The sequence below is a fragment of the Pleuronectes platessa genome, chromosome 18 (assembly GCF_947347685.1).
Source record: "Pleuronectes platessa chromosome 18, fPlePla1.1, whole genome shotgun sequence".
Lineage (NCBI taxonomy): Eukaryota > Metazoa > Chordata > Actinopteri > Pleuronectiformes > Pleuronectidae > Pleuronectes > Pleuronectes platessa.
Genome location: NC_070643.1, coordinates 20,104,889 through 20,128,988, shown reverse-complemented (window position 1 = coordinate 20,128,988; position 24,100 = coordinate 20,104,889). Strand labels below are relative to the sequence as shown.

The 24,100-nt window shown below is 43.6% G+C and overlaps 4 protein-coding genes across 4 annotated transcripts; 3 read left to right on the top strand and 1 right to left on the bottom strand.

Moving 5' to 3' along the window:
* Nucleotides 1-2: 2 nt before the first annotated feature.
* On the bottom strand, nt 3-5,624 carry fbxl6 (F-box and leucine-rich repeat protein 6). The gene is made up of 10 exons (XM_053447537.1): nt 5,482-5,624; nt 4,094-4,588; nt 3,309-3,467; nt 3,161-3,224; nt 2,557-2,688; nt 2,234-2,335; nt 2,023-2,136; nt 1,349-1,580; nt 901-1,144; nt 3-811 (listed from the first exon to the last, which is right to left on the bottom strand). Exons 2-10 carry the CDS (start codon nt 4,507-4,509, stop codon nt 682-684), a joined length of 1,593 nt encoding a protein of 530 aa, XP_053303512.1. The 5' UTR covers nt 4,510-4,588; nt 5,482-5,624; the 3' UTR covers nt 3-681.
* A 7-nt stretch (nt 5,625-5,631) lies between these two features.
* LOC128462224 (uncharacterized) lies at nt 5,632-9,589 on the top strand. Its single transcript, XM_053447535.1, has 4 exons — nt 5,632-5,686; nt 6,390-6,440; nt 6,818-6,884; nt 7,067-9,589. Exons 2-4 carry the CDS (start codon nt 6,396-6,398, stop codon nt 9,544-9,546), a joined length of 2,592 nt encoding a protein of 863 aa, XP_053303510.1. The 5' UTR covers nt 5,632-5,686; nt 6,390-6,395; the 3' UTR covers nt 9,547-9,589.
* Nucleotides 9,590-10,960: 1,371 nt separating this feature from the next.
* Nucleotides 10,961-14,199, top strand: slc52a2 (solute carrier family 52 member 2). Its single transcript, XM_053446743.1, has 4 exons — nt 10,961-11,099; nt 12,231-13,089; nt 13,186-13,309; nt 13,860-14,199. Exons 1-4 carry the CDS (start codon nt 10,970-10,972, stop codon nt 14,067-14,069), a joined length of 1,323 nt encoding a protein of 440 aa, XP_053302718.1. The 5' UTR covers nt 10,961-10,969; the 3' UTR covers nt 14,070-14,199.
* A 6,035-nt stretch (nt 14,200-20,234) lies between these two features.
* si:ch73-196l6.5 (riboflavin transporter 2) lies at nt 20,235-22,390 on the top strand. Its single transcript, XM_053447141.1, has 3 exons — nt 20,235-21,238; nt 21,827-21,950; nt 22,058-22,390. The coding sequence occupies exons 1-3, from the start codon at nt 20,235-20,237 to the stop codon at nt 22,265-22,267; spliced, it is 1,338 nt and encodes a 445-aa protein (XP_053303116.1). The 3' UTR covers nt 22,268-22,390.
* The last annotated feature ends 1,710 nt before the right edge of the window (nt 22,391-24,100 follow it).

Genomic DNA, 24,100 nt, shown 5'->3' with positions numbered 1-24,100 from the left:
GCTTTTCTTTTCTTTCTCCATTGCTCATGTTGATGTACAAAAGAAATACATATTCATTTATTTCAAATGAAGCAAATACAATATAAACACATGTAGTTTTAAACAGACTTTGTGAGAAATTGTGTAGTGACTGAGGCATTATCACTTAATTGTGAAACTTTACAACACAGGCCTCTGTTGGTCTTCATGCACATTCAGCTGAGAGAACAACACTCCCTAGTGGAAGCATATGGAAACTTGAACAGTTTTATAAATTCAAATATTTCTTGACAAACCTTTGCCTGGAATTACTGTAACTTGGTCTATAATAAATAAACAAAGTAAACGTGTGTTGCTGCTGAATGCGTCAAAGAGGTTTTATGATTCCTTATTCTCAAACAGTGTCATTTATTCATTAAATGCTCTAATTAAAGAGAACACAGAGACATTACCACATATCATTTTGAATAACAACAGGTCACATGGAGACGTTCAAAAGTTTCTGACTCCAACATGTTAATGTGACTTTTTAAACTACCAATGTAGACTGAGCTGTTAGAATGTGTGTAGCACCTGCAGGTTTTCTCCCTGGATTGATGCAGCGCTCTGCATCTCTTTGTTGTGAACAAACATAGAACCTGGATAACATTATATACAAGTAAGAAAGTTTCAAGACATTCCAGTGTAATATGAGTTCACCAGCTACTCCAACTTGTCCAGCAGCTGGCGAATGTCTTCTTGGCCACGGTAAAGTCTCTTGACTCCTCTTGGTAGATAGCGGCAGGAGGAAAGGTTGAGGTAATTAAGAGAAGTCATCCGGCCGACGACTGCCCTGCAAGATACAAGTGCAGATATATTTCTTATTACTCATGAAATCCTTGGACAGAAAACGTAAAACCTGTTGAAATGATACACGTGTACCTGAGGGCGGGGGATGTGATCCTCGTTCCACTCAGGTTGAGTGAACGCAGCGTATCCGCCTCTGTGGCCTGCGCCAGGTAACTCATCGCGATCTCCAGGTCCTCCTCAACAAAGAGCTGGTTTGCAATGTCGAGCTCTTTCAAAGTTTGACTCCACTTTTGTGTCACCATGTGAAGTCCCCTCTTCTGCGAGGACAACGCGGTATGGCTGCTGAAATACTGTCCCCAGAACAGACACTCCAGCTCTGAGGGAAAACAGGAGCAAAGTATTCGTTAGTAATATTTACATAAATGTTATCACAGCAGTTATTTCTTTGCCTACAGTAAAACTTCACACAGTTTTCTATAAAATACAGAAAAGATCAAACTAAGCTTTTGAGTATGGGTCATTTTAAAATCACACTTGAGTAACTTTATAAATTAAACTAAATGAAAGTGTGGATTCCTACCAGGACAGGGTAATGCTGCGAGACCTGATGGAGTTATTCGCGAACAGCCTCGCAAGTCCAGCACCCGCAGCTTGGTGGAGCCGTAGAGGATGTCCAGCAGGTTCTTGTCGCTCATGTAGGAGTAAGACGTGGTGGCAATGCAAAGCTCCTCCAGCATCGGGAAACCTGAGGTTGAGTCAGCACCATTACGCATGGTCTTGTGCAGAGGTCGGACGTTCAGCATACGGAAGGTCTGACGGGAGTTACAATGGATGGTCCAGAGGTAAACACGCCAGTGAGATGATTCAGAGAGAAAAACAAGACAAGACAGATGTCAGGGCTGCAGCTATAGATTATTTTGTGTATCAATTCAATTCTTTTGTAGATTGTTGTGTATTAAATGTCCAAATGTCTGTTTACAATGATATACGACAAAAAGAAACAACACATCCTCTCATTCAAAACACTGGTATTATGAGAAATTAGAAATATCCACTGTTGATTGACTAATCCATTTGTTTTCATATGTCCAATAAAGCTGTAAAGTGTATTATTTAAACTGATAAATTTTTCCAGGTGGCATTACTACACCTTCAAAGTAAGGAAACTCCAGTCTCAGGTAAAACATTAACTGATAATTGCATTTAGACGTCACAATAGGGACATTGGCATAAACCGCTTTTGAGGTTCTTTACCTTGAGTTTGGGACACGCCGCCTGCAGAGCCTGGATGCAAATGGGAAGTTCACAGTCTTTGCTGTCGAGCTTTGTGTTGATCTCCAGCAAATCCAATTCAGGACAACACCCCCTCTGGTCAATCAAACACAATGTGTTAATTTATGCTAACTGGCTTTGATTGTGTGTAACTAACAAAGCAAACACTGTGGAGAGGGAGGCAGAGGCTTACGGTGAGGGTGGACAGAAGTCGGTCATTCTTTAGTCCATGAGTGAACCAAATCTGCTTGATCTGGCTCCCATGATTCTCCAAGTACTCCAGGAGGCCATCAACCTGAAACAAGACAAAAACAAAATGTCTACAATTGTAAAACTCTGTGTGTTAAAAAAAACACCTGAAGGGAAATAGTAGGAAGGTTTATTCTGAACAATTTGGACATTATCCAGATACAATTTAGAGAATCTCCTCTAAACTTGAAGCTGTCAGGTAAAACAAAAAGATCATACTTTTCTAACCGTGAAACTAACCAGTCCATTTGATAAAAAGCCACATACCTCTGAATACTGGAGATTTAAGCTCTGTAGCGCCCGGCTGTGCAGGCCGAGGCTTTGGAAGGCGCTCGCTGTCAGGCCTGTGCAGTAAGAGAGTGTGAGGGAGCGAAGGTGAGGGCAGAACTGCGAAACAACCTAAATATGATCACAATACAAATGGAAGAAAAACACACACAGATATAAATACAAAGTTTTACACTGAAAAACAACTTAATTTCTTAGGATTACGGAAAAAAAAATTATTTATTGAACAGTATGAAATCTGTATCTGTGAATAAATATGATTTAAGAGGCCTCTTAACTTTGATGAATCTAATGCTTTGAATCAAAAACCCTGTAAGTAGAGCTATTCGGGACTATGACTCATTATATCACCAATCTCCAGATTATTTCGGAATGAGGAGTTTTGTCTACAGAACTGTCAATATATATTTTATAGTACATGATATATAATTACTCCAATGTCTGCTTGATCCAACCACAGACCATCATCAAAGATATTCACTAATCAATATTAGAACAACAAAAGCTCTAATCAACTACTTGTTTCAGTTTCCGATAGAACTGACTAATAACGCTGAAAAAGAAAAGTATCTTGACGACTCACCTCGACTGCAAAGTCATTGTTCTTTTTCCAGTGACACAGAGAAAAGTCTCGTAGCTGAGAAAATCTGGAGAACAAGAAATAAAGCTGTTACTCCCTTTACAAATCATGTAAGATGTCAAAGATCGTCCATTAAACTAATAATATAAACCTGTTTTGCGCCAGCCAGTCAAAAGTCTCCTGAATCTTCTTCTCAGTTTTGGGGAGCTGTGTTTTCCCTGGAGCGATCCAGCAGTGACCCACAGTCACTTTACGCCACAGGACCGGGCTGGAGGCCGCGGTGTTCCACAGCCGACAGACTCTCCCCACCCTGCGCCACAGACACAGCAGACCAGAGGGATTCATCTCAGCTGCCACGTCACAGAGCACATTTAAATCTCTATCGTGATTCTTATTATAATTAAATTAATAGCACATTTATGTGTATGTTTCTGGCGTCTAGTCAATCAATGGATTTGATTCATCCCTGGTTACAGCTTTTAAAATATGAATATACCATTGTTTTGTTGTTGTTCTACAGTAGCACATTATCTTGATGTATGGCGGACATACCAAGCAAACTGAAGACATTGCATTGAGGTCTGAAAACGTGATTAATATTTTTTTGACTCTTTTCAGATCCCAGGATTGATCAAGAGAATAATCAGGGGGAAGGTTCTTATATGAATGTAAATTGATGTAAATGTATAAAACCAATAAATATATGTCCATAATCTTGTCATAGATGATGTTTACAACCTTTACTCCACATGTAAAACATATTCTACTAGTATGGAATCATTTACTGGACATCGTAGTTTTGTAAAACAATGTATATTGTATATTGTACATATGTAATATGTATATTATAACATATTCTTTGTCATGTGCTTCAGTCTTAGTAGTTCATAATATACAGTTTTAAAGTTGACATCAAATCAAACATGTGTTTATTACCTGCATAGAAATGGAACAGCTCCATCTTGGACGACCACCATCTGAAATATATTAACTAGCACCTCCTCAGGTAGACTTTCCCCCCATCTGTGATTCCCTTTAGCAAGCTTTTTCTTTTTGCCTCCCTTCTTTTGAGGCCTCCAGACTGAACCGTCATACTGAGAAGTGGAACTTGCTATGACCAGTAGCATGTCTTCCCCTTGATGGACAGTGTAGCCAAGCTGGGCAGGCCTGGAGACTCGTGCCTTTTTTGGCTTCTTTGTTTTTGCATTTTCAGTTTCCCCTGCTTTCCTCTTCAACGAGGCCTTCTTCGACTTTGGTCCGTCTCCCCCTCGAGCTGTTTTATTTGAGGTACTTGGTGCAGCGTCGTCTTTTATTTCACTCGGGGTCGAAGCTTCCGCTGCAGAGGAATCCATTGTGTGCTGTTATCTCATCTTAATAGTGAGCTTCATTTCAGGAAAACCGGACATCTGGAGAGTAGTGACACATCAGCATCTGAAAACAGAATTAAAATATCATCAGTTATTAACAATCTACACGGGTTAAGCACAACATTACACACAGCGGTACAATCTAATGCAGTACAGCAGAACCCTGCACCTGGGTCAAGTGTCTGTGTTGATATGTGATGAGGAGTCGTTAAGCAGTTAATTGAATTGAATATATATCAGGCGTTATCTACAGTACACTTACACCTGTGGCACATTTCAGTGGGACACAACAGGAAGTCCCAGTAGTTAAAGATAACTAAGCAGGTCAAATACAATTTGTAGATACTTTTACCTCAGTTGCCTTTTTGTAATTTATAAACATCATGCTATTATATGCTTCTACCCAAGATATATCCCGTACCTTCAAGCCACATTAATATAGTTTAATAAACCATCCTGTATAAAGAGTATTAAGGATGCAGCTACTATATTCTCAGTGAGGACCCACACGAGCTGCTGGTGTACCGGGTGGGATCCGGAATGCACAGCCGAGTGAGGCGGACACCGGACGCGGTTCCTTCGGTTCGGTTCACCCCGACGCTGCTCCGGGGGAACTCGCCGCTGCAGCGTCTGACTCCGACGCTTCGCAGAAACACGACCTGAGCCCGGTGAGGGGCGTTTTACCTGTTGTTATGCTAGCTACCATGTTAGTTAGCATGCCGTGTTGATTGTGTAGCAGCCTGCTTCTTCGCAGGATCACTAGCTTAAAATGCTAACGCTAACAGTGGCTGTAAACGTTGGCTAAGCTAACATGTATTGTGACAAGCCACCAAACAAGTCGTCATATTACACAACTAAACATAAGCCAAGACATTAATGCTGCAGAAAAGCTGCGGTCAATTAGTTAAAAACATAAAAACGAGCATTTCTGGTCCTTTGTTATTGTTTTGACGTTACCTGCTGCTAGCTCCTGCAAACTAGCTAGTCGTCCCACAATGCATCAGTGGTCCACCCTGTGATTGGTGGAGGGATCGGTCACGGCCAGCCTGCTGTAAAACTGTCCAATCAGAGGCTGTTCAGCGTCACCTTATCCAATCACATGCTGAGCTCACTGTTCGTGCGCCTCTGCCACGATAGGAGCCAGGGTGTTGTGTAGCCTGTGGTGAGAATTGATTGTTTTTAATTTGTGTCTTTTACTCGTTTTTTCCTGTTTCTACACATGAAACTATCCGGAAACAACTCAGCTGCTCTGCTCCGGTGTTGTTAAGTTTTTTGTTGTGTGTTGTGCTCAGTTTCCCCGCAGCTCAACGTTGGCGCTAACTTATGTAGCATTTAGCTCCCAAGGCTAACATTAGCATACAGAGGGGCATTTCAGAATTGTCGCTCTCATTTGCAGATGTTGTGTAGAATCTTTTTAAATTTAGTTGTATCAGAGCCAGTTAAACCACGTGGACTGATTTGTGTTGGTTTTGTTTATTTTTTGTTTAACAGGAAACAAAGTGTGTAGATGTTGCTGCTCACACATGTTTCCATCCTCAGGTTCCTAAACTCACACTCAACTCATGACTAACAACTGTATATAGTTTTGTTTTGTATTTGACATTTATATTTACAGTCAGCTCTTTCTACTTGGCTTTTATTTTAATTTAACTATTGCACCGCTGAGCTGAGCGGTTTCTTCCTGTCCAACACATTCCATTGTGTTGATTTGATGAGGGGACGCCTCATATTTGTGTTGTCTCATTACAACATAACATAATTCATCAAAACTATAAAGATATTTAGTTACCGAAGTTAAGGAGAATGATGTCAAACTTAAAAAAACCTCATGCAGCAAACTGTTAACCACTTGTTTTCTCTGTTAGGAGAGAATGGAGGATTTGGGCAGTGACTCGTTTTCGTGGACGACACAGAAGGTAACACTCTTGTTTCTGTTCTGTTTCTTCTACCTGCTCTGACGACATTGACTGAAAAGTGAATCTGCTTGTTTTAATTGCCTCTGATGCAGATTTGCTTGTAATTATTATTGTCTTACCTTTTGTTATGGTCTTTAAAGGCTAAATCAAAAGCATTGAAAATGGCCATAACAGCCCAGGACTCTTAATGGCTGATATAAAAGTGTTGATGTACATTTAACAACATATTCAAATTGACTGTGTGATCAGACATTGTTGATAATTAGAAATGAAGAGCAAGCATTTTATGATGAAGTTCACATTTCCCTTTTTCCTGAGGTTTACAGATTGTGAGGATTGAAACTTTACTACTGTGTTTTCCTTTTTAAACTTCACAGAACCCAGTGGAGGAGTGCGAAAGTTACTCTCTGTTGGGAAACGAACTTGTAGCTGAAGCTAATCTGAGTAAGATGAAAACATTGACCATCTAGTAAAATGACTGTGTGAGCTAACGATCTATAACTTAATTATTGTTGGTGTGAGAGTATTTTATTTCACAGCATCCTTGCTTCCACTTCATTCAAAACCTGCGCCCTCAGCTCTGAAGTATTTTCTCTCTAATCACCTGCTGTCTTCTGTCTTTTCAGGAGATGAGTACTATTGGAAGCTTGTTGCAGATTTCATCGGGCCTCAGACGGGGGAAGGGCTGGAGCTTGAACAGACGAAATGCAAGAACAGACTTCTGATGCAAGTGGGAATCATGAGAGAGGAAAATAATTTCCCGTGGCTTGCCGTTGTGAGTTGGCTGAAACACATTTTCCCCCGGCACTATGCTGCCGACTTCCGTCGATTAATTGAAAGAGGCATCGCGACGACGTTGAGTCTGGGAACTGAAGCGAGGAGGACCTTCATGGCATCGGATGTCAATTTTGACTTTGTTGGCCCCATATGCGATAGCATTGGAGTTGAACGGCCACATCTTTTGGAAATGAGGGATTTTTCAGAGCGAGCGCAATCGATTGAAGTCACAAACGGATTGATTCTTGAGTTGAGCAACTTTGTCGCGAGGGAGAAGCTCGCCCCGGTCATCTTAGTAACTTGGCTCAGAAACTTCAACCGGGAGTTTTGCAAGAATGGGAATATTCAAGCTGCTTATAAAGTCCTGAAACCCAGGATAAAAAAGGTGAAGTTTTGCTACCGTAATTATGAAACCAGAAGTCACAGGAGGAATTTAGCGATGGAGAATCTGCTTCAAAGTCCATTTGAACTGGTGTGGAAAAGAAAGCCCAAGGTTTTTCCGAAGAAACGCATGAAAAGAGAGAGCAATGGTGAAAGAGTTAGAATCAAGGAAGAATATGAGAGCTTTGAAATCATGCCAGGTGAAGGTTCTGGGATGGACCGAGGGATCGTGAAGAAAGTGACAGTGAAAGAACGCGTCTCTTTACTAGAAGAAAGTGAAATGAGTCCGGAAGGATCCAGCGGCGGAGAGGGAATCCTAGACGTCCGACGGCCGCTGTCGCTGCTCGACATCACAATGCTGTCGGTTCACAGGCTGTCAAAAGTGTTCGGTGGGAAAACCGCAGAATGCAAACAAGTTTCCTACGATCTCCTCAAAAATCACTTTGCTCAGACGTGCAAGGAGCATCCAGCCATGGCAGAGTTTGAGAACAAGGTCAATTCGCTCAGTAAGGAGATCTCCCTGGTTTCTCCTGTGGACTTTATACACTACAACGCCAATTTCCTTGTTGACGTGCACGATGCAGTGGAGCAGCACATTTTGAACTTTGAAAAAGAGATCACTCTCTCAGCGGGAGAGAATCTAGGCCGTGACAAGCTTCCAAAATTCAAGGGGTTTGTGAATCTGAAAGAAAGTGCCACCTCCCGCTACATCCACATGGCTTCTGATATCCTAAGCCCTCGAAACAGGGATTGGCAGAGCTCCCAGAGTCACTGGATCGCCTTCTGTGAGGAGAAGAACAACCCGTCCAGACTCGCAGCGAATCAGTCAAACAAATTCAACAACTACTTCGAAGCCGCAGCGGGTCTCGTCCACCATCACAAGGAGGTTGCTCTCTTCTTCTCTGACGTGCTGTCACTGAACAACGACAATTTTTCCAACGTCATTCTGGAGAGCGTGGCCGCTGACGCCAGTGATTCCATCATTCAGTGCCTTGTGTGCGTCCTGGCCATCATTTACTGCAAAATCCTCGGCCCGTACTGGCAGCTTTTGAAAAGTGGAGGTGAGTTCTCGCTCTTTAGCCAGTACATGCTCCGTCTTTTCCAAAGGTTCCTCGATTGGTCCAAAGATCCCTCAACTCTGCTGGAGCCGGAGGAGATTACAAACGTTTTTCTGCAGTGCCCCTCGCAGGAGAAAACCTTTGATGGCGTGTTTGATTACTGTGGCGAGTGGCACACGAATCGGGACCTGATCAAAGCTTGCCTGAAGAGGGCGATAAAGATTATTGCGGGCGTCACTGAGGAACACCTGAAGAATTTCCTGCCGGGAGGAACATTTTCCCAACTCCCTTCACCAGATTTAAGCTTGCAACTGGCGAGTTGCAAGTTCTCCGTCCTGATGGCGAAATATCCCATCACCCATGTGCACCCTTACAAGAAGAAAAGATCTGACAAGTCCCCGAAACCCTCCTCACAGAAGAGCTTGCCCCTGGAGAGCTCTCAGGAAGAAGAAGGCCGGCCTGGTTCGCTGGATAACAGCTCTGATGAATCTCCCGGTGGGAAAGCTATGAAGAATACACTCTCTGGCCAACAAGATGATGGCAGCAGCAGTCAAAGAGCAATGTCAGTGCGAGTACAAGAAGAGACGGAGGAGAACATGGACAGTAACTACATCACGTCCATAGTGAGGACCAACGGAGGGCCGTGCCTGTCGCAGCAGGACGTGGACAGAATGATGCTGCGCTTCGATGGAAAGACCCGGCTGGAGAAACGAGAAGCGATGCGCTGCGAGATACTTTACCAGAAGATGATCCTCAACAACACCAGCAAACACTTGAACGGCATTTTCCGCAACTCCACCCAGATGGTATTGAAGCTGAAGCTTGCACTTCCCAGGATTAAACCTGGGTTCTCTCTGGTTTTGGCTCCTAAAAGGGCATACCTAAAGTAAGTGGTCGGAGAAGTGAGAGAAGGCAGCAGCGGGGGGGGGGGGGGGGGGGGGGGGACTTGAGGGACAGAGGCTGTTGAATGAATCGTGCAGAGATAGGATCGACTTATGTATCGTTCTGTTTATATCATGTTGAGCTGTGCACCAGTGAGCTCATGTTTGTTTGGCTGTTGCCTTTGCTACCGACGCAGAAAAAAGACTTAAAGGATGTTATCATTTCTCTGGAAGACAAAGAGTTTAACTGTTGTGATCATGCAGAGTTAAAATATGTTCAATCAATGAATCACTGTCAAAATAAACCCCTCCTATGTTTATATATATATATATTTTTGTTTGTTTTGTTATTGTCAACCTTTGTGATAAAGTAAAAACAGTTACACAAACGTCTTGTTACAGAACAGCCTCAGCTCTACTTCCTCGGGTCACAGAGGACATTGAGGTTGCATCACATCCAGAAGCCATGTCAGGGAGTTCACGCTTATAAAAGCTTTGACTGACAGACCCTTAAGAAAAGGAGGTGGTCAATAAAGAGATTATAGGGAGTCTTTGTTTAGGTATGTTTGTTTTTTCCTTATTGTGTCTAACTATAATACATATAAAGGGCCCCAGACCCACTGGGATTTAAAGGAGGTGCAGGTGGAGACATCTTTTGTATTTGATTGAACAACTTTGATTTACTCGTTTAACTACTCAGTGTTTGAGTTGTCTCCAGCAAAGACGGAATTGTCCAATAAATTCCCAGAGTTTTAACCATTTTAAGGGAAACTCCTTTATTCTGCATGAGCTGTAGCAACGAAATACCGCCCGTATTAGTTGTCCCCAGTAGGTCAAACGAACGCACCATCCTATGATGCATTCAGGAGCATCTGTAAAACTGACGAATCTACTAAACCTGGTGCAATAACGTTATAAAAGGCTTGTGCCAAGGTCGACTGAGAAGTTTAAGTTAAAGAATGTGTTATTTTTACTATTCAGTTAGGAAACAGACTTTGTATTATGACAAATATTAGAACCCCCGGGGAATAGCTTCATGGATAAATAAACTTCATCACTGACGAGTAGCAGACTTCAGGTGATTGGAAACAAGGTAGTCTTCAAAAATAAATGAAATAATATAAAGCAGCTGTGTCACATCAAAACTCAAACAAATAAAAGCATTATTATGACACTAAAAATTAATAAACATGTAAAATACTAATATTAATACAACGTCCCATATCTGACCTTTAAAAACGATGTGACTGGTTTTCACGGGGGGTCCGTGAAGGCAGCAGGAAAAAGGGGGCGTGGACGCCCACAATTCCTCTAGCCGCGCGTGGAACCAACACACTAGTTGTTTGCGTCCACGCGAGACCACTTCCCCCCCCACACATACACACACATACCCCGAGTCCTCCTGGTTCCTGTGGCCGGGGTCCGAGGCACCATGTCCGGCCGCTGGTGGAGCAGCGCCGCGGTGACCCACGCGCTCACGGCTCTGTTCGCCATGGGCTCGTGGATTTCCGTCAACAGTCTGTGGGTCGAGCTGCCGGTGGTGGTCCGTGTCCTGCCGGAAGGTCGGTGATTTCTCCCGCCACGCGCGTGTCTGTTGTCTTCAGGACTTCGTCTCTTGATTCTTCTGTTTTCGTGTCTTTTCTTTGTGGTGTCACTCGGTGCTAGAGTCAAGCTAGCGACGTTAGCTCCACGGAAGCTAGCGACACATTTAACTGAAGCCCACCGGAAGTGATGTCGCGTGTGTGTGGTATAATAATACTTTAAAGTACTTGGATACTTCACTAAAGCACCAGCACACTGACAAATACTCCATTACAAGTTACATGTTGTAAGTTACATTACAAAAAATGGGAACAAACACGATTCGATTGATTAGTGTTACTAGAGGAAAACTAGCTGAGTGGCAGCAGTAAAACGAGGTAGTAATAATAAAATAAAGTAATAAGATAAGTAATTATGCAATATAAAGATATATCAAAGGTGTGTACAGATAAAACAAAGTATAAACAGTTTGAACATAGAGGCAAAGTTAACTTTATTGTCAATTCAGCCATTTGTTCAGAACTATAATTTTAAATATCAAATATTTTAACTGGATATTTTTATGGCACTAACCATTTTAATCACTTATTTAAGAAAATAAAATATATTTGACTCAATTATACACAAACAACAACCCACAAGAGACTGTTTTAGAACTGGACCAAATTTTATAATTTATAATATGTTTTGTATGAAAAGTATTAATGAATTTGCCAAATATAAGTATTGGAGTACAATGTGTTGGATTTGCTAAGGAGCTTGAAACTAGTATAAAATGGAAATACTTGAGGAAAATACATAAAATTTGCTAGTATATTGCATCATCAAGTACAGCACTTGAGTAAATTTACTTAGTTACTTTCCACCAGTGATTTAATCATGTATTTTAATGTCAACAAGTACATTAAGCTTCTCATCTAACATCTGACGACCACAGGCTGCAACCACCGGTCAAAAGTCATCACGTATAATTATCAAGTCGTATATTTATATATTAATCTTATCAAAATATCAGAAAAAACCTCTTCAGATAGAAAGAACACAGATACAAATTTAATAATAAATACAAATACAAAAAAACTGAATATATATCCAATATATATACATTTTTAAATATGACCCTGACTGGTGTTCCCCTTCTCTGGTCTCAGGATGGAACCTTCCGGCCTCCCTCTCGGTGCTCATAGCGTTTGGGAACCTGGGTCCCATCGCGGTGACCATCACGCACCACTGTGCCCCGGGGCGTCTGAACGAGCGCCTGCTGATCCACAGCATCCAGCTGCTGGCCGTGCTGGCCTCCGCTCTGCTCGCCGTCTTCTGGTCGCACACGGTCACGATAGCGGGAGACGAGAGGTCGCTGCCCTTCCTGCTCTTCACCTTCGTGCTGTCCCTGGTCTGCTGCACGTCCAACGTCACCTTCCTGCCTTTCATGTTCCGCTACCCGCCCCAGTACATCCGCACTTTCTTCATCGGTCAGGGCCTCAGCGCCTTGTTCCCGTGCATCGTGGCCTTGGGACAAGGTGTCGGCCAGCTGGAGTGTAAGACGCTGAATGGCACGGTGCATCCAGAGTATTTAGAGGAGAGCTTCCCCGTCCAGAACTTCTTCTGGTTCCTGTTCGTCATGCTGTCGATCTCGGCTGCAAGCTTCCTGGCTTTGACGCGGCGGCAGGTGGAACCGACGCCCGAGGAACCGCCCCAGGAGTCCGACGCCGCGGAGGAGGTGAAGAGCGGCGAGGAGACGCACCCCCTGAGAAACGGAGGGACGCCGGTGTCTGAGGAGCAGGTGCAGGTGGAGGAGCTGCAGCCACCGGCTCAGACCTTCTGGACATCGCACAACATCTACCTGCTGGTGCTGCTCGCCGTCTCCAACGCCCTCACCAACGGGGTCCTGCCCTCCGTGCAGAGCTTCACCTGCCTGCCCTACGGCACCATGACCTATCACCTCTCCGTGGTCTTTGGCAACATAGCGAACCCCGTGGCCTGCTTCCTGGCCATGTTCTTTGTCCTCAGGTGAGATCATGTACAATCAGACACATACAAACTGTGTGTAATCTTTTTAATGTTGATGTTTGTGACCGTTTGTTTCCTGCTATGCTTTGTTCGTAGGACGGCCACAGGTCTGGGCTTCTTGTCCTTAGCGGGGGGGGTGTTCGCTGCATACCTCGTGGCGCTAGCAGCTCTCAGCCCCTGCCCCCCCCTCCTGGGAAATCCTGCTGGTGTGGCTCTAGTGGTGAGTGCTCACGTCGAGGCTCGGTTGTCAAGAAGTCAAAGGTTTTTATTTGACAAACGTGGTTTAAAGAATTTAGATTTGAAATAATGAGTTTCTCAGCCCGGAGTTTTAATTATTAGCTCTGCAGAGGGTTACACAGAACATGGCTCAGAGTGCAACCACGAGAAGTTTAAAGGTTTTTATACAATGTGATGAACAGGAAACGAAACAGAGAACAGACAGAACCACTGTTACAAAAAGAGGAATCAAATCCAGCACACAGTTGCACAAATAAAGGACAACAGGAAGTGGAAGACATTGATGTTGTATCAGCTAAGTGCACAGACAACAGTCAAATCAGTAATAAGACATCGATCAGTGGAATTTTCCCTTACATAATAAAAGCTTATTGAGAAATCTGTATATGGATTGAGTTTTATAAATGTGAATCTGAACAATGAGAATAATGAAGTATCTGATGCCCCCGGTGGCCGATCATAAACACACAGAAGCGTCTCCTTGATCTCCATGTGCACTTCTGACCCCGGCCTGGTGTGTGCGCCCCCTACAGGTCGTCTCCTGGATCATCTTCACCGGCCTCTTCTCCTACCTGAAGGTGGTGATTGGGACGTTGCTTCACGAGAAGGGTCACGCCGCCCTGCTGTGGTGTGGCATCTTCATCCAGGCCGGCTCCCTGATCGGGGCCCTCAGCATGTTCCCCCTGATCAACGTCTACCACGTGTTCTCCAGCGCTCAGGACTGTGTGGACAACTGCAGTTAACAGGAGAAACTCAACGACCTCCACAGACTGTTTTTGTTTTTAGGCTCCTGAGTGAAACAGCAGATCTACGGAGGATCATGCCACCGTCCTGTGAGGCTTCCTCCCCCGACTCGAGGCCCCCCCAGCCTGAGGGAAAGATATCACGATAATGGGAGCTCTGTGTTTCTGCTCATGACCGAGGGGATGTAAAACACGTACTTTGCAGTTACACCACAAGAGCTTTGTGTGTTCCTTTTGTAATGTGTCGGTTTTCCCTCTTGGATCATGTGAAAAGTTATTTACTCAGGGACACAATCATGAACTTGTTCGTCCACATTTGTTGCTCCTGAGTATTGTGAAGGATTCAAACTACTTCAAGCACTTCATATTGTTTTTTATCTAATTTTCCAATGTCTGACTTCCTGTTCCTTCATCTACGGCTCAGCGAGGCAGGAGTCAGGATTACTGTGTGAAAAACCATGACTTCAGACCTGTGACGTTTCTTATTTCAAACAATGTTTAACTCTGTTTTCTCGTAATGTTTTATGAAAATAGTTTGACATGATTTTTGCTGGTTGTTCATTCTGGGATGTTCGGCCACCTGCAGGGAACACTATCTGTCCGGGATGAATAGCAAAGCAATTAGTGGACGTTTTTTTGGAAGCAAGGGATTTTTATCGAGTCAATCTTTGATTTAGCTTCGTGACCCTGTGAGTTAAATCTGTTACCTGACCTCAGAACAGATGCTTCACTACATTGAGCCATCGGGAAACGATAACACCTGTTCACACATGCCTCAACATTATGCCTGAAATCCTGTTTTTTTTATCTTTTCAATAATATATCAGATTGTTTTCAATGTGAATTTTTCACGAATGTGGCCTTTTTGTTTTTGATTTTTTTTTTATGATTGTAATGTAAACACACATCGTGACATTAAACAGCTGATGTTTCAACAAAGATGATTTGTTGAAACTGTTCTTTTCATTATTTTAGAAACAAACACTGATATTAGCTCAGTTAAGATTAATAAAGTGTAAAGTAGTATGAAATAGAAAAATACTAGATTTCATACAAACAAGGAAAAACAAACAATTCTCTACTTTATGTAGAAATATGAAAAAAAGAATGAAGTGGATCGATATGACTTTTTTTATAAGATCATTGCGATGGTAATTTAATGTTATTAATCATTTGCAGTACATTTTCACCACAGGTGGAATTCACAAAGATAAAAAGAATAATTTATAAATCTTTATTTGCTACTTAAACTTAAAATCTGTAAAAAAAAAGAAAGAAACTTGACTTAAATTAAACTTCTCAGCCGCGTGTGATGTTTAGTTTTTCCAAGCGAAGCCTGAACTACACGTCCAGTGAGACCGTCCAAAGTTTAACAGCATTTTACAACAACACAACCTTTTACAAATTCTGAAGTGTAACAGAAAGTGTATTTTTATCTCTAAACTCTTGATAATGAAGCTAATAATGTCAAACTGTTCTTAACAACACTTGGAAAACGATGATCACTGGACTTATTTCACATCCGTCCTGGTAATTAGAGTTTTTTAATGATTACACAACGTTTACGATTACAAAATGGCCCTGCACTTATCCTTCTGGGTGACTTTAACATCCAGACAGACAAGTCATCTGATCTTTTACTTTTACTGTCTTCTTTCGCTCTCTCACTCAGTCCTTCCCCTCCTACTCACAAAGCCGGTAACCACCTGGACTATATTTTCACCAGAAACTGCTCAACATCTAACCTCACTGTAACCCCACTTCATGTCTCCGACCACTTCTTCATCTCTTACTCTCTCCCATTATCTCAAACTGACAACCTTAACACATCAACAGAGTCTGTACCTGTCCGTCGCAACATTCGTTCCCTCTCTCCTTCCTCTCTAGCCTCCTCTGTTTTATCAGCCCTCCCTTCCACTGACTCTTTCTCACTCATGCATCCTAACTCTGCCACTGACATTCTCCTTTCTACTCTGTCATCCTCTCTTGACTCTCTCTGTCCTCTTACGTCACGACAGGTCCGCAAGTCCTTCCCAGCTCCGTGGTTGTCTGACTCGGTGCGTGCCGTCAGAGCCACTATGCGAGCATCAGAAAGGAAATGGCGGAAATCTAAACACCTGGACGACCTGCTAGCTTATCAGTCTCTTCTCTCCTCTTTTTCTGCCTCTATTTCCACAGCCAAAAGCACTTTTTACCAAACTACAATTCAAGCCTCATTTTCTAACCCCAAAAAACTCTTCTCCATCTTTTCCAACCTCCTCAACCCCCCCAGTCCCCCTCCTCCTTCCTCTCTTCTACCAAGCCACTTTGTCAACTACTTTACAAAAGAGATAGATGACATACGCTCTTCATTTTCTGATCCTCCTTCTATAACCACACTTCCAACAACTTCATCTTCATCCCCTTCGCTCTCCTCTTTCACCCCCCTGTCTCCCAATCAAGTTCTGACCTTGGTAACCTCCGCCCGCCCGACCACCTGCCCCCTTGACCCCATCCCTTCTCACATTCTCCAGACTATTGCCCCTGACCTTCTTCCTTTTCTTACCCATCTAATCAACACTTCCCTGTCAACTGGCTGTTTCCCTAATTCTCTGAAGGAGGCAAGAGTAAATCCTCTCCTGAAGAAACCCACCCTCGACCCGTCTGAAGTAAATAACTACAGACCTGTCTCTCTCCTTCCCTTTGTTTCCAAAATTCTTGAGCGTGCTATCTTTAATCAACTTTCCTCCTATCTTAACCACAATAATCTTCTTGACCCTCACCAGTCTGGTTTCAAGGCAGGTCACTCAACTGAGACTGCCCTCCTTGCTGTCTCTCAGCAGCTTCACACTGCTAGAGCAGCCTCTCTCTCCTCTGTCCTCATCCTTCTAGACCTCTCTGCTGCATTTGACACAGTGAACCACCAGATCCTCATTTCCTCCCTTCAGGACCTCGGTGTCTCAGGCTCTGCTCTCTCCCTGCTCTCTTCCTACCTCAATGAGCGCACTTATAGGGTAACTTGGCGAGGATCTGTGTCTGAACCTTGTCCTCTCACTACTGGGGTCCCTCAGGGTTCTGTCCTTGGTCCTCTCCTCTTCTCTTTGTACACCAACTCCCTCGGCTCTGTCATTCACTCGCACGGCTTTTCCTACCATAGCTATGCCGATGACACCCAACTAATCCTGTCTTTTCCCCGATCAGAAACACAGGTAGCAGCACGAATCACTGCCTGTCTGACCGACATCTCTCAGTGGATGTCTCAACACCACCTGAAGATTAACCTTGACAAGACTGAACTACTTTTCCTTCCAGGGAAAGACTCTCCCATCCACGACCTGACTATTAACTTTGACAACTCTGTGTTAACTCCCACTCAGACGGCTAGGAACCTGGGCGTAACACTCGACAGCCAACTCTCCCTCTCTGCCAACATTACTGCAACAACACGGTCCTGTAGATTCATGCTGTACAACATCAGGAGAATACGTCCCCTTCTCACTCAGAAAGCGGTGCAGGTTCTGGTCCAGGCTCTGGTCATCTCACGTCTAGATTACTGTAACTCCCTCCTGGCAGGTCTACCTGCTACTGCCATCCGACCTTTGCAGCTCATCCAGAATGCAGCAGCTCGACTGGTTTTTAACCAACCTAAATTCACTCACACTACTCCTCTCCTCCGCTCCCTTCACTGGTTACCAGTGGCTGCTCGCATCCGGTTCAAAACACTAGCACTTACGTACCATGCTGTGAACGGATCCGGTCCAGGCTACATCCAGGACCTGGTCAAACGTTACACCCCAGCTCGTTCACTCCGCTCTGCTTCGGCTAATCGGCTCGTTGCTCCCTCACTGCGAGCTAAACACTCATCAAAAACACGACTGTTTGCTGTCCTGGCTCCTAGATGGTGGAATGAGCTCCCCATTGACATCCGGACATCAGAAAGTTTACACATCTTCCGCCGAAAACTAAAAACACACCTCTTCCGACTTTACCTTGAATAAAAAAAATAAAAAAAAACCAACACTAACAACTTTTGAAACTAACACTTTAGTAGCACTTAAATGGCACTTACTTATAGCACTTTGTAGTTTTGCTTTATTTTGAAGAAATTGTACTTTCTTGATTCTTGTCGTCCTTGGTATGTACCCTCGGGTTTGAATGCACTTATTGTGAGTCGCTTTGGATAAAAGCGTCAGCTAAATGAAATGTAATGTAATGTCATGTTACAATAATCTGTTTTCTTTCCTGCAACAATGAATTAGGGATTTCTACTACTTTGTGCGTTGCCAACTCAAACGATGAATTGTGTTGTTGTGCAACCGAGGGGCCGTAAACACCTCCGCTCCCATGATCCCCTTAAGCAGAATTAATAAATTCTGCAGATTCTTGAGTGGCTCAGATGTGTGGTCGCCTCAGGAAACACAAATCGGTGATCTGGATGCTCGGTGATGATCTGAGGTCCTGACAGGGACGGAGCTCGAGGTTCAGACGCTGATTAGTTAACCAAACATTTCTCGTGGTTGGCTACATGGTCCCACACCCACTCGTCCACAGGAGGGTTTGATCCCCCGGTGCACACACACACTCTTTCCTGCACAGGACCGTGGCTCCTCTCTCTCTCTGCAGAGATCTCTCCACCGGACGAGTGAGTATCGTCAGAGATGCAAACTTTCATCTTTTCACATTATTCATTTGAAGTTGCTGTAAAAACAGAAAAGGAGGAAACGTGTTGATTTCACTTTTTTTTCTACTTATTATTTATGTTTTAATATTTTGCAGATTTTACACATTATGTTGTTTGGTTCTTGATCTGTCTACTTATCAAAGACTTTTCTTTTGGATCTTTACGATTGCACTTCCAGAACTAATTGATAATTCTTCCTACACAACGCAGGACTCTCCGTATTATTTTTGCCTCTATGGTTTCTTTTTCAATAAACAATGTACTGGTCAGATGTTTTCTTAGGTTATATAATGGTTACCAGTATAGCAGCTGGTCTTGCTCCATGTTAGAGGTTTAACCCACACGCTGCCTGCGATCAAAGGAAATAACTTGAACACTTTGCACCGGAGGTTTTTCAGCATTTAATCTAAAAACGTTTCATATGAACGTCTGAGAATCTGCACATAAAACCTCAGACGTCTAACGAGGACAGGAGAGACCGTGTCTTCAGACAATAAACAATACACATTAACCACATGTAGGAGTCACAGATTGAACCTTTAGGAAGAGCTGGAGGAGAATTCTTCCTCCTGGTGACATATTAATGTTGAGTTAACCCTTTGTTGACTGGTTTTTACTCACTGGGATTGATCCTCAGTCTCAGGACGAGACAAACAAACACACGCCTGTTTGTTGTTGTTCCTCATAAGAACATAGAATCACTGTAATGACAAACCTGATCCACAGCATGAGCAGACATGTTTTGATTTGATGTTTGAACACAATGTTTTTACAACGTTTAGGTTGAGATCTTCAAATGTGAAGAAAAACCTATTTTCAAATGATTACATCAAATAATTTCCTCTTAGAGAAATTGTGTTTGAAACTTTTAACTTAAAATTCGTCCCACCAGCATCGTCCGTTCTCTAGTTAGAAAACAAAGTCTGACACAATCAGGAAATGTTTCTGTGCGTTGATTTTCAGGAAACGTTATATTTCTGCAGCCAAATGTTCTTGCTGCAGAGTCTCCGAGCGTTTGAAGATGGCTAACTACAGCCAGCAGGCTAACTGCATGTTCTATAATGAGCAACAGCCAGCAGCTGTATAGTTTATGGCTTGGATAGATAAAGAATAACGTTTAACATCGGTTACATAAGAAGACCGAGAGTCAGCAGTCCGGCGGCCTAAAGGCACTTTGAGCTACATGCTAACTTTAGCATGCTAATAGATGGCCACAGGCTGTTTTTGATTGACTAGTTAGCACTAAATCAGAGAACAGCAGATTCGCAATTAGACAAATTAAAGACTTGGCCTGACATGAAGCTAAACTCACCGTCAACCAGAATTATCAGTTTCACGATGAGACTATAAAACCAAACTTTTGGAACATGTGATCTTTTTCATCTCGCATCCACGCGTTTCAGACTTGAGGTCTGAGGTTGCGAATGGAGTCGTGAATTTTAAGTCGGCATCTTTTTGACAAAGAACCTGGACTTCTTGTCTTTTCTAGAGGAACCATCTGAACCATGTCGCTGCTCACGCACCTGCTGGCGTGTCTCTTCGGGATGGGCTCCTGGGTGGCCATCAACGGCCTGTGGGTGGAGCTGCCCCTGATCGTGCCCCAGATCCCCGAGGGCTGGTACCTGCCCTCCTACCTCTCCATCCTCATCCAGATGGCCAACGTGGGCCCGCTCTTCGTCACCCTGATGCATCACTTCCGGCCCGGCGCCCTGAACGAGACGGCCGTCATCTACGTGATCATCGGTCTGGGCACCGCGGCCAGTTGCCTGCTGGGTTTCTTCTGGAAGGAGACGGTGGTCGTGGCGGGCGTCAGTCGCAGCGTCGCCCTCCTCGTCTTGACTTTCTTCCTCGCCACCGTGGACTGCACGTCCTCCGTCACCTTCCTGCCCTTCATGATGCGCCTCAAGCCTCAGTATCTGACCACCTACTACATCGGGGAGGGGGTGAGCGGCCTGCTGCCGGCTCTGGTGGCTCTGATCCAGGGCGTTGGCGTGGTCCACTGCTTAAACAGCACACAGTCTCTGACCCACAGCCTGAACGGCTCTGTGACCTTTGACCTCCAGGCCCAGTATCAACCAGCAAACTTCTCCCCCGAGGAGTTTTTCTTCTTCCTGAGCGCCATGATGCTGGTGTGCCTGGTGGCCTTCCTGCTGCTGAACTACCACCCCTCCGTGGCCCGAGCACATCCCACCGGCCGCTACACAAACGGCGTGAAAGAGGAATCGAACAAAAACAGGAAGTGGGCCGAGCAGAAGACGATGATGGATCCGTACGAACCCGAGAACCAGAAGCGCCGAAGCAGTTTTGGCACCGGAGCTTACAGCTGGATGCAGGTGTTCTACATCTTTGTGATTCTGGCCTGGACCAACGCTCTGACCAACGTGGTGCTTCCCTCGGTGCAGTCCTACTCCTGCCTGCCGTACGGGAACAAGGTCTACCACCTGTCAGCCACCATGGCCGCCGTGTCCAACCCGCTGGCCTGCTTCATCGCCCTGTTCCTCCCCATAAGGTCAGAAACAGTCTCATTTCTGTAACCTCAAAATCACAACTTTGCCTTTGAGGCTTCAGCACAAACTGGAAAACAACCGGTAAAGAATAAACTCCAGGAGGCGCTAGAGGAAAATGAATTACTGATTTAATTAAATGTCTGTAAAATGTGATTTTTAGCGTTCTTAAATTAAGTGAAATGTAGTTTTCCAGAGACTGGTTGATTGGAACTTTTAATTCTGGGGAATTTCAAAGAACCACGTCGTTAGGAGGTCATTCTTCTCCCTCAGTTCATTGGTTGATTTGTTTTTATATGAGACTCGAGGAAGCCAACTGAAGTTTGTGGCTCATCCAGGAACTTTTCTTTACTTTACTGCGATGGGATCTTCACCAGTTTTGCAGAGAATGATTAACGGATCTTGAGGAAACATGTCGGACGTGTTACTACGAGTAAAATCTAGGATCTGATGCGACTTGGTTGAATTTAAAGGACTGTCGGTTCAGTCCAGTGAACGTTTAGATGCACTTTGCTCCTGCACCACTCAGACTCTCCACAGATTGTTGCGGTTCACACTGTGTGGTGATTTGTTGTGTTGTGTTGCCTCCACAGATCCCTGCTGATGATGGCAGCTCTCACCATGGTCGGCACCGGAGCTGGAGCTTACATAATGGGCACGGCGGCGCTGAGTCCTTGTCCTCTGCTGGTTAATGATACCTCGGGTGGTGTCATCATAGTGAGTACACTCCCAAGTTACACATCTTCTTATAAACCAGTGAGAAGACGAGATGAAGGAAGGAATCCAGTTTGAGAATGTCCTGCCCTCCTGTCTCCGCCCCACAGGTGCTGGTCTGGATCCTCTTCATCCTCACTCTGTCCTACGTGAAGGTGATCATCGGTGTGATCCTGCGTGACGAGGGCCACAGCGCCCTGGTGTGGTGCGGGGCGGTGGTGCAGCTGGGCTCCCTGCTGGGGGCCGTGACCATGTTTCCACTGGTCAGCGTGTTCAGCTTCTTCTCGTCAGGGGACCCGTGCAACACAAAGTGTCCCTGAACCAGGACCAGGCACTGGTTTCCCTCCTGACCTCCAGGGGGAGCCACGTGAAAATCATGTGAAAGACTTTTTCCTCCTCGTGATGTATTAACGTGGAGACGTTTGAATTTCATTTGTTAGAAAAACATGAAAAAGTACGATGTAATTTGAATATATACTTTGTTATAAATGTGTCTGTAGATCTTGATCTATTTAAATTTGTTGAAAACCTGAACATCTGCCAGCAATGAAAGTTCATTTAACAGACAAATTATCAACAGGAGTATAGAATATAATTTGTGATTAAAGTTATTCACAATATATTAAAGCTTATTTATCATTTCAAACTTACTTTACCTCATTGACTTAAAACTGTGGGACACTTTTCTTTCTCATTTGTCTGTAGATTAAAACTTGTTTATTTGAATTTACCGGTTTGCTTGTAACTGAATGAATAACTTTTGTATTGAGATGTGTTTTAATCCTGTTGTTTACTGATGATATATCATATCAAAGCATAAAGGTATAAACCCTTCTTAATAAAGAAACATGCAACATGTGTGTCTTTTATTTGTGACATTTGTAGACACAACGTTTTATTGTCTGCAGCTCAGTGTGAAAACATCAAATTATCTCTGATCCATCTTTTCATCTTCATCACAGACAGAAGCAAACAAATATATTAACTCAAATCAACTCTAAAACTATGAAGCAATCTTAATTTATACATTATATCCATCATGACAATATCATATCAACTGTATAATAATAATAATGAATGAATATCTTTATTTATATTATATCACCTGTATTCACAGGGGTTTAAAAGACAAAGAAATAAAAGCGATAAGAAAACAGCATAAAAAAAACATTAAACATGAATAATAACGATAGGAATATATAACAGCACATAAGAGTGATTAGTGAAATCTTAAAATCACTTCCAAACAAAACCGGGAACTAAAAGAAGCCAGAACGGCAAAACTGATTAGAAAGTCAGTCATGTAACTCATTAAAGCTCAAAATCAAATAATTACTTTCACTAAAATCTTAATTCTAGAAGATGATGACTGGCTGCTGATTGCTTTTGGTTATGATTATAAAAAATATGAGATAAATACAGAAATATAGATGAGTTCTCTAATGCTGAGTTCAGGTGATGGGACATTTTTGTTATTACCTCGTCGGTAATAATAATTTCTTGGTTCATGGTTTTGTTTTTCAGCAGGACTATAAACTACAGCACAGATTTTCATGAATTAATTTCTCATCACTTTCTTTAACATTGACGATTTCGCAGGTATTATTTGTGGATCTTGGTGAATTGCATTATTCAGGGGCCTGAGGTCAGTTTGGGTTTTTCCTCCCTCTTGCAGCAGGTGAGGAACTTTCTCAGGGTGTAGAGGTGACACATCGGATGCACAACACTTGCAGCAGACAACAGGAGGAAAGTGAAAGGTGCTGTCTTGCAGGCGAAGGTGCACGTGTATGTGATCTTTTCCAACATAATGACTGGAAAGTAGAAACATATGGTGATGATGGACGTGACCCGGACGGCGTTGAGGGCTCTCTTCTTGGTCGGGTTCATCTTGTTGCTCTCTGGGCCGGGCTTCCTCAGCATCTTGATGGTTTTGATGTTGGAGTGCACCATCATAGCCGTCATGGACATCATCACGCCAAACGGGATATTCCTGAATAAGTCCTTGGCGAGAGGGACGACGTAATCTGAATCCAAAACCCTGGTGAAGGCGAAAAACAAAGAGAAGATCCAAACCGTCGCCACACACACCTCCCTGTATCTGTACTTCCTCAGCAGAGGGTAGGACGTCGGGTAGATCACCGCCACGTACCTCT

Excerpts from the sequence above, each read along its gene's own strand:
- fbxl6 (XM_053447537.1), bottom strand. The coding sequence starts at position 4,509 with ATGGATTCCTCTGCAGCGGAAGCTTCGACCCCGAGTGAAATAAAAGAC. Across the intron at positions 3,468-4,093 it reads GCTGTTCCATTTCTATGCAG|GGTGGGGAGAGTCTGTCGGC; the intron begins GTAATAAACACA and ends TCTGTGGCGCAG. Across the intron at positions 2,336-2,556 it reads TAAATCTCCAGTATTCAGAG|GTTGATGGCCTCCTGGAGTA; the intron begins GTATGTGGCTTT and ends GTCTTGTTTCAG.
- LOC128462224 (XM_053447535.1), top strand. The coding sequence starts at position 6,396 with ATGGAGGATTTGGGCAGTGACTCGTTTTCGTGGACGACACAGAAG. Across the intron at positions 6,441-6,817 it reads TTTCGTGGACGACACAGAAG|AACCCAGTGGAGGAGTGCGA; the intron begins GTAACACTCTTG and ends TAAACTTCACAG. Across the intron at positions 6,885-7,066 it reads TGTAGCTGAAGCTAATCTGA|GAGATGAGTACTATTGGAAG; the intron begins GTAAGATGAAAA and ends CTGTCTTTTCAG.
- slc52a2 (XM_053446743.1), top strand. The coding sequence starts at position 10,970 with ATGTCCGGCCGCTGGTGGAGCAGCGCCGCGGTGACCCACGCGCTCACG. Across the intron at positions 11,100-12,230 it reads GGTCCGTGTCCTGCCGGAAG|GATGGAACCTTCCGGCCTCC; the intron begins GTCGGTGATTTC and ends CTCTGGTCTCAG. Across the intron at positions 13,090-13,185 it reads GCCATGTTCTTTGTCCTCAG|GACGGCCACAGGTCTGGGCT; the intron begins GTGAGATCATGT and ends CTTTGTTCGTAG.
- si:ch73-196l6.5 (XM_053447141.1), top strand. The coding sequence starts at position 20,235 with ATGTCGCTGCTCACGCACCTGCTGGCGTGTCTCTTCGGGATGGGCTCC. Across the intron at positions 21,239-21,826 it reads GCCCTGTTCCTCCCCATAAG|ATCCCTGCTGATGATGGCAG; the intron begins GTCAGAAACAGT and ends TTGCCTCCACAG. Across the intron at positions 21,951-22,057 it reads CCTCGGGTGGTGTCATCATA|GTGCTGGTCTGGATCCTCTT; the intron begins GTGAGTACACTC and ends TCCGCCCCACAG.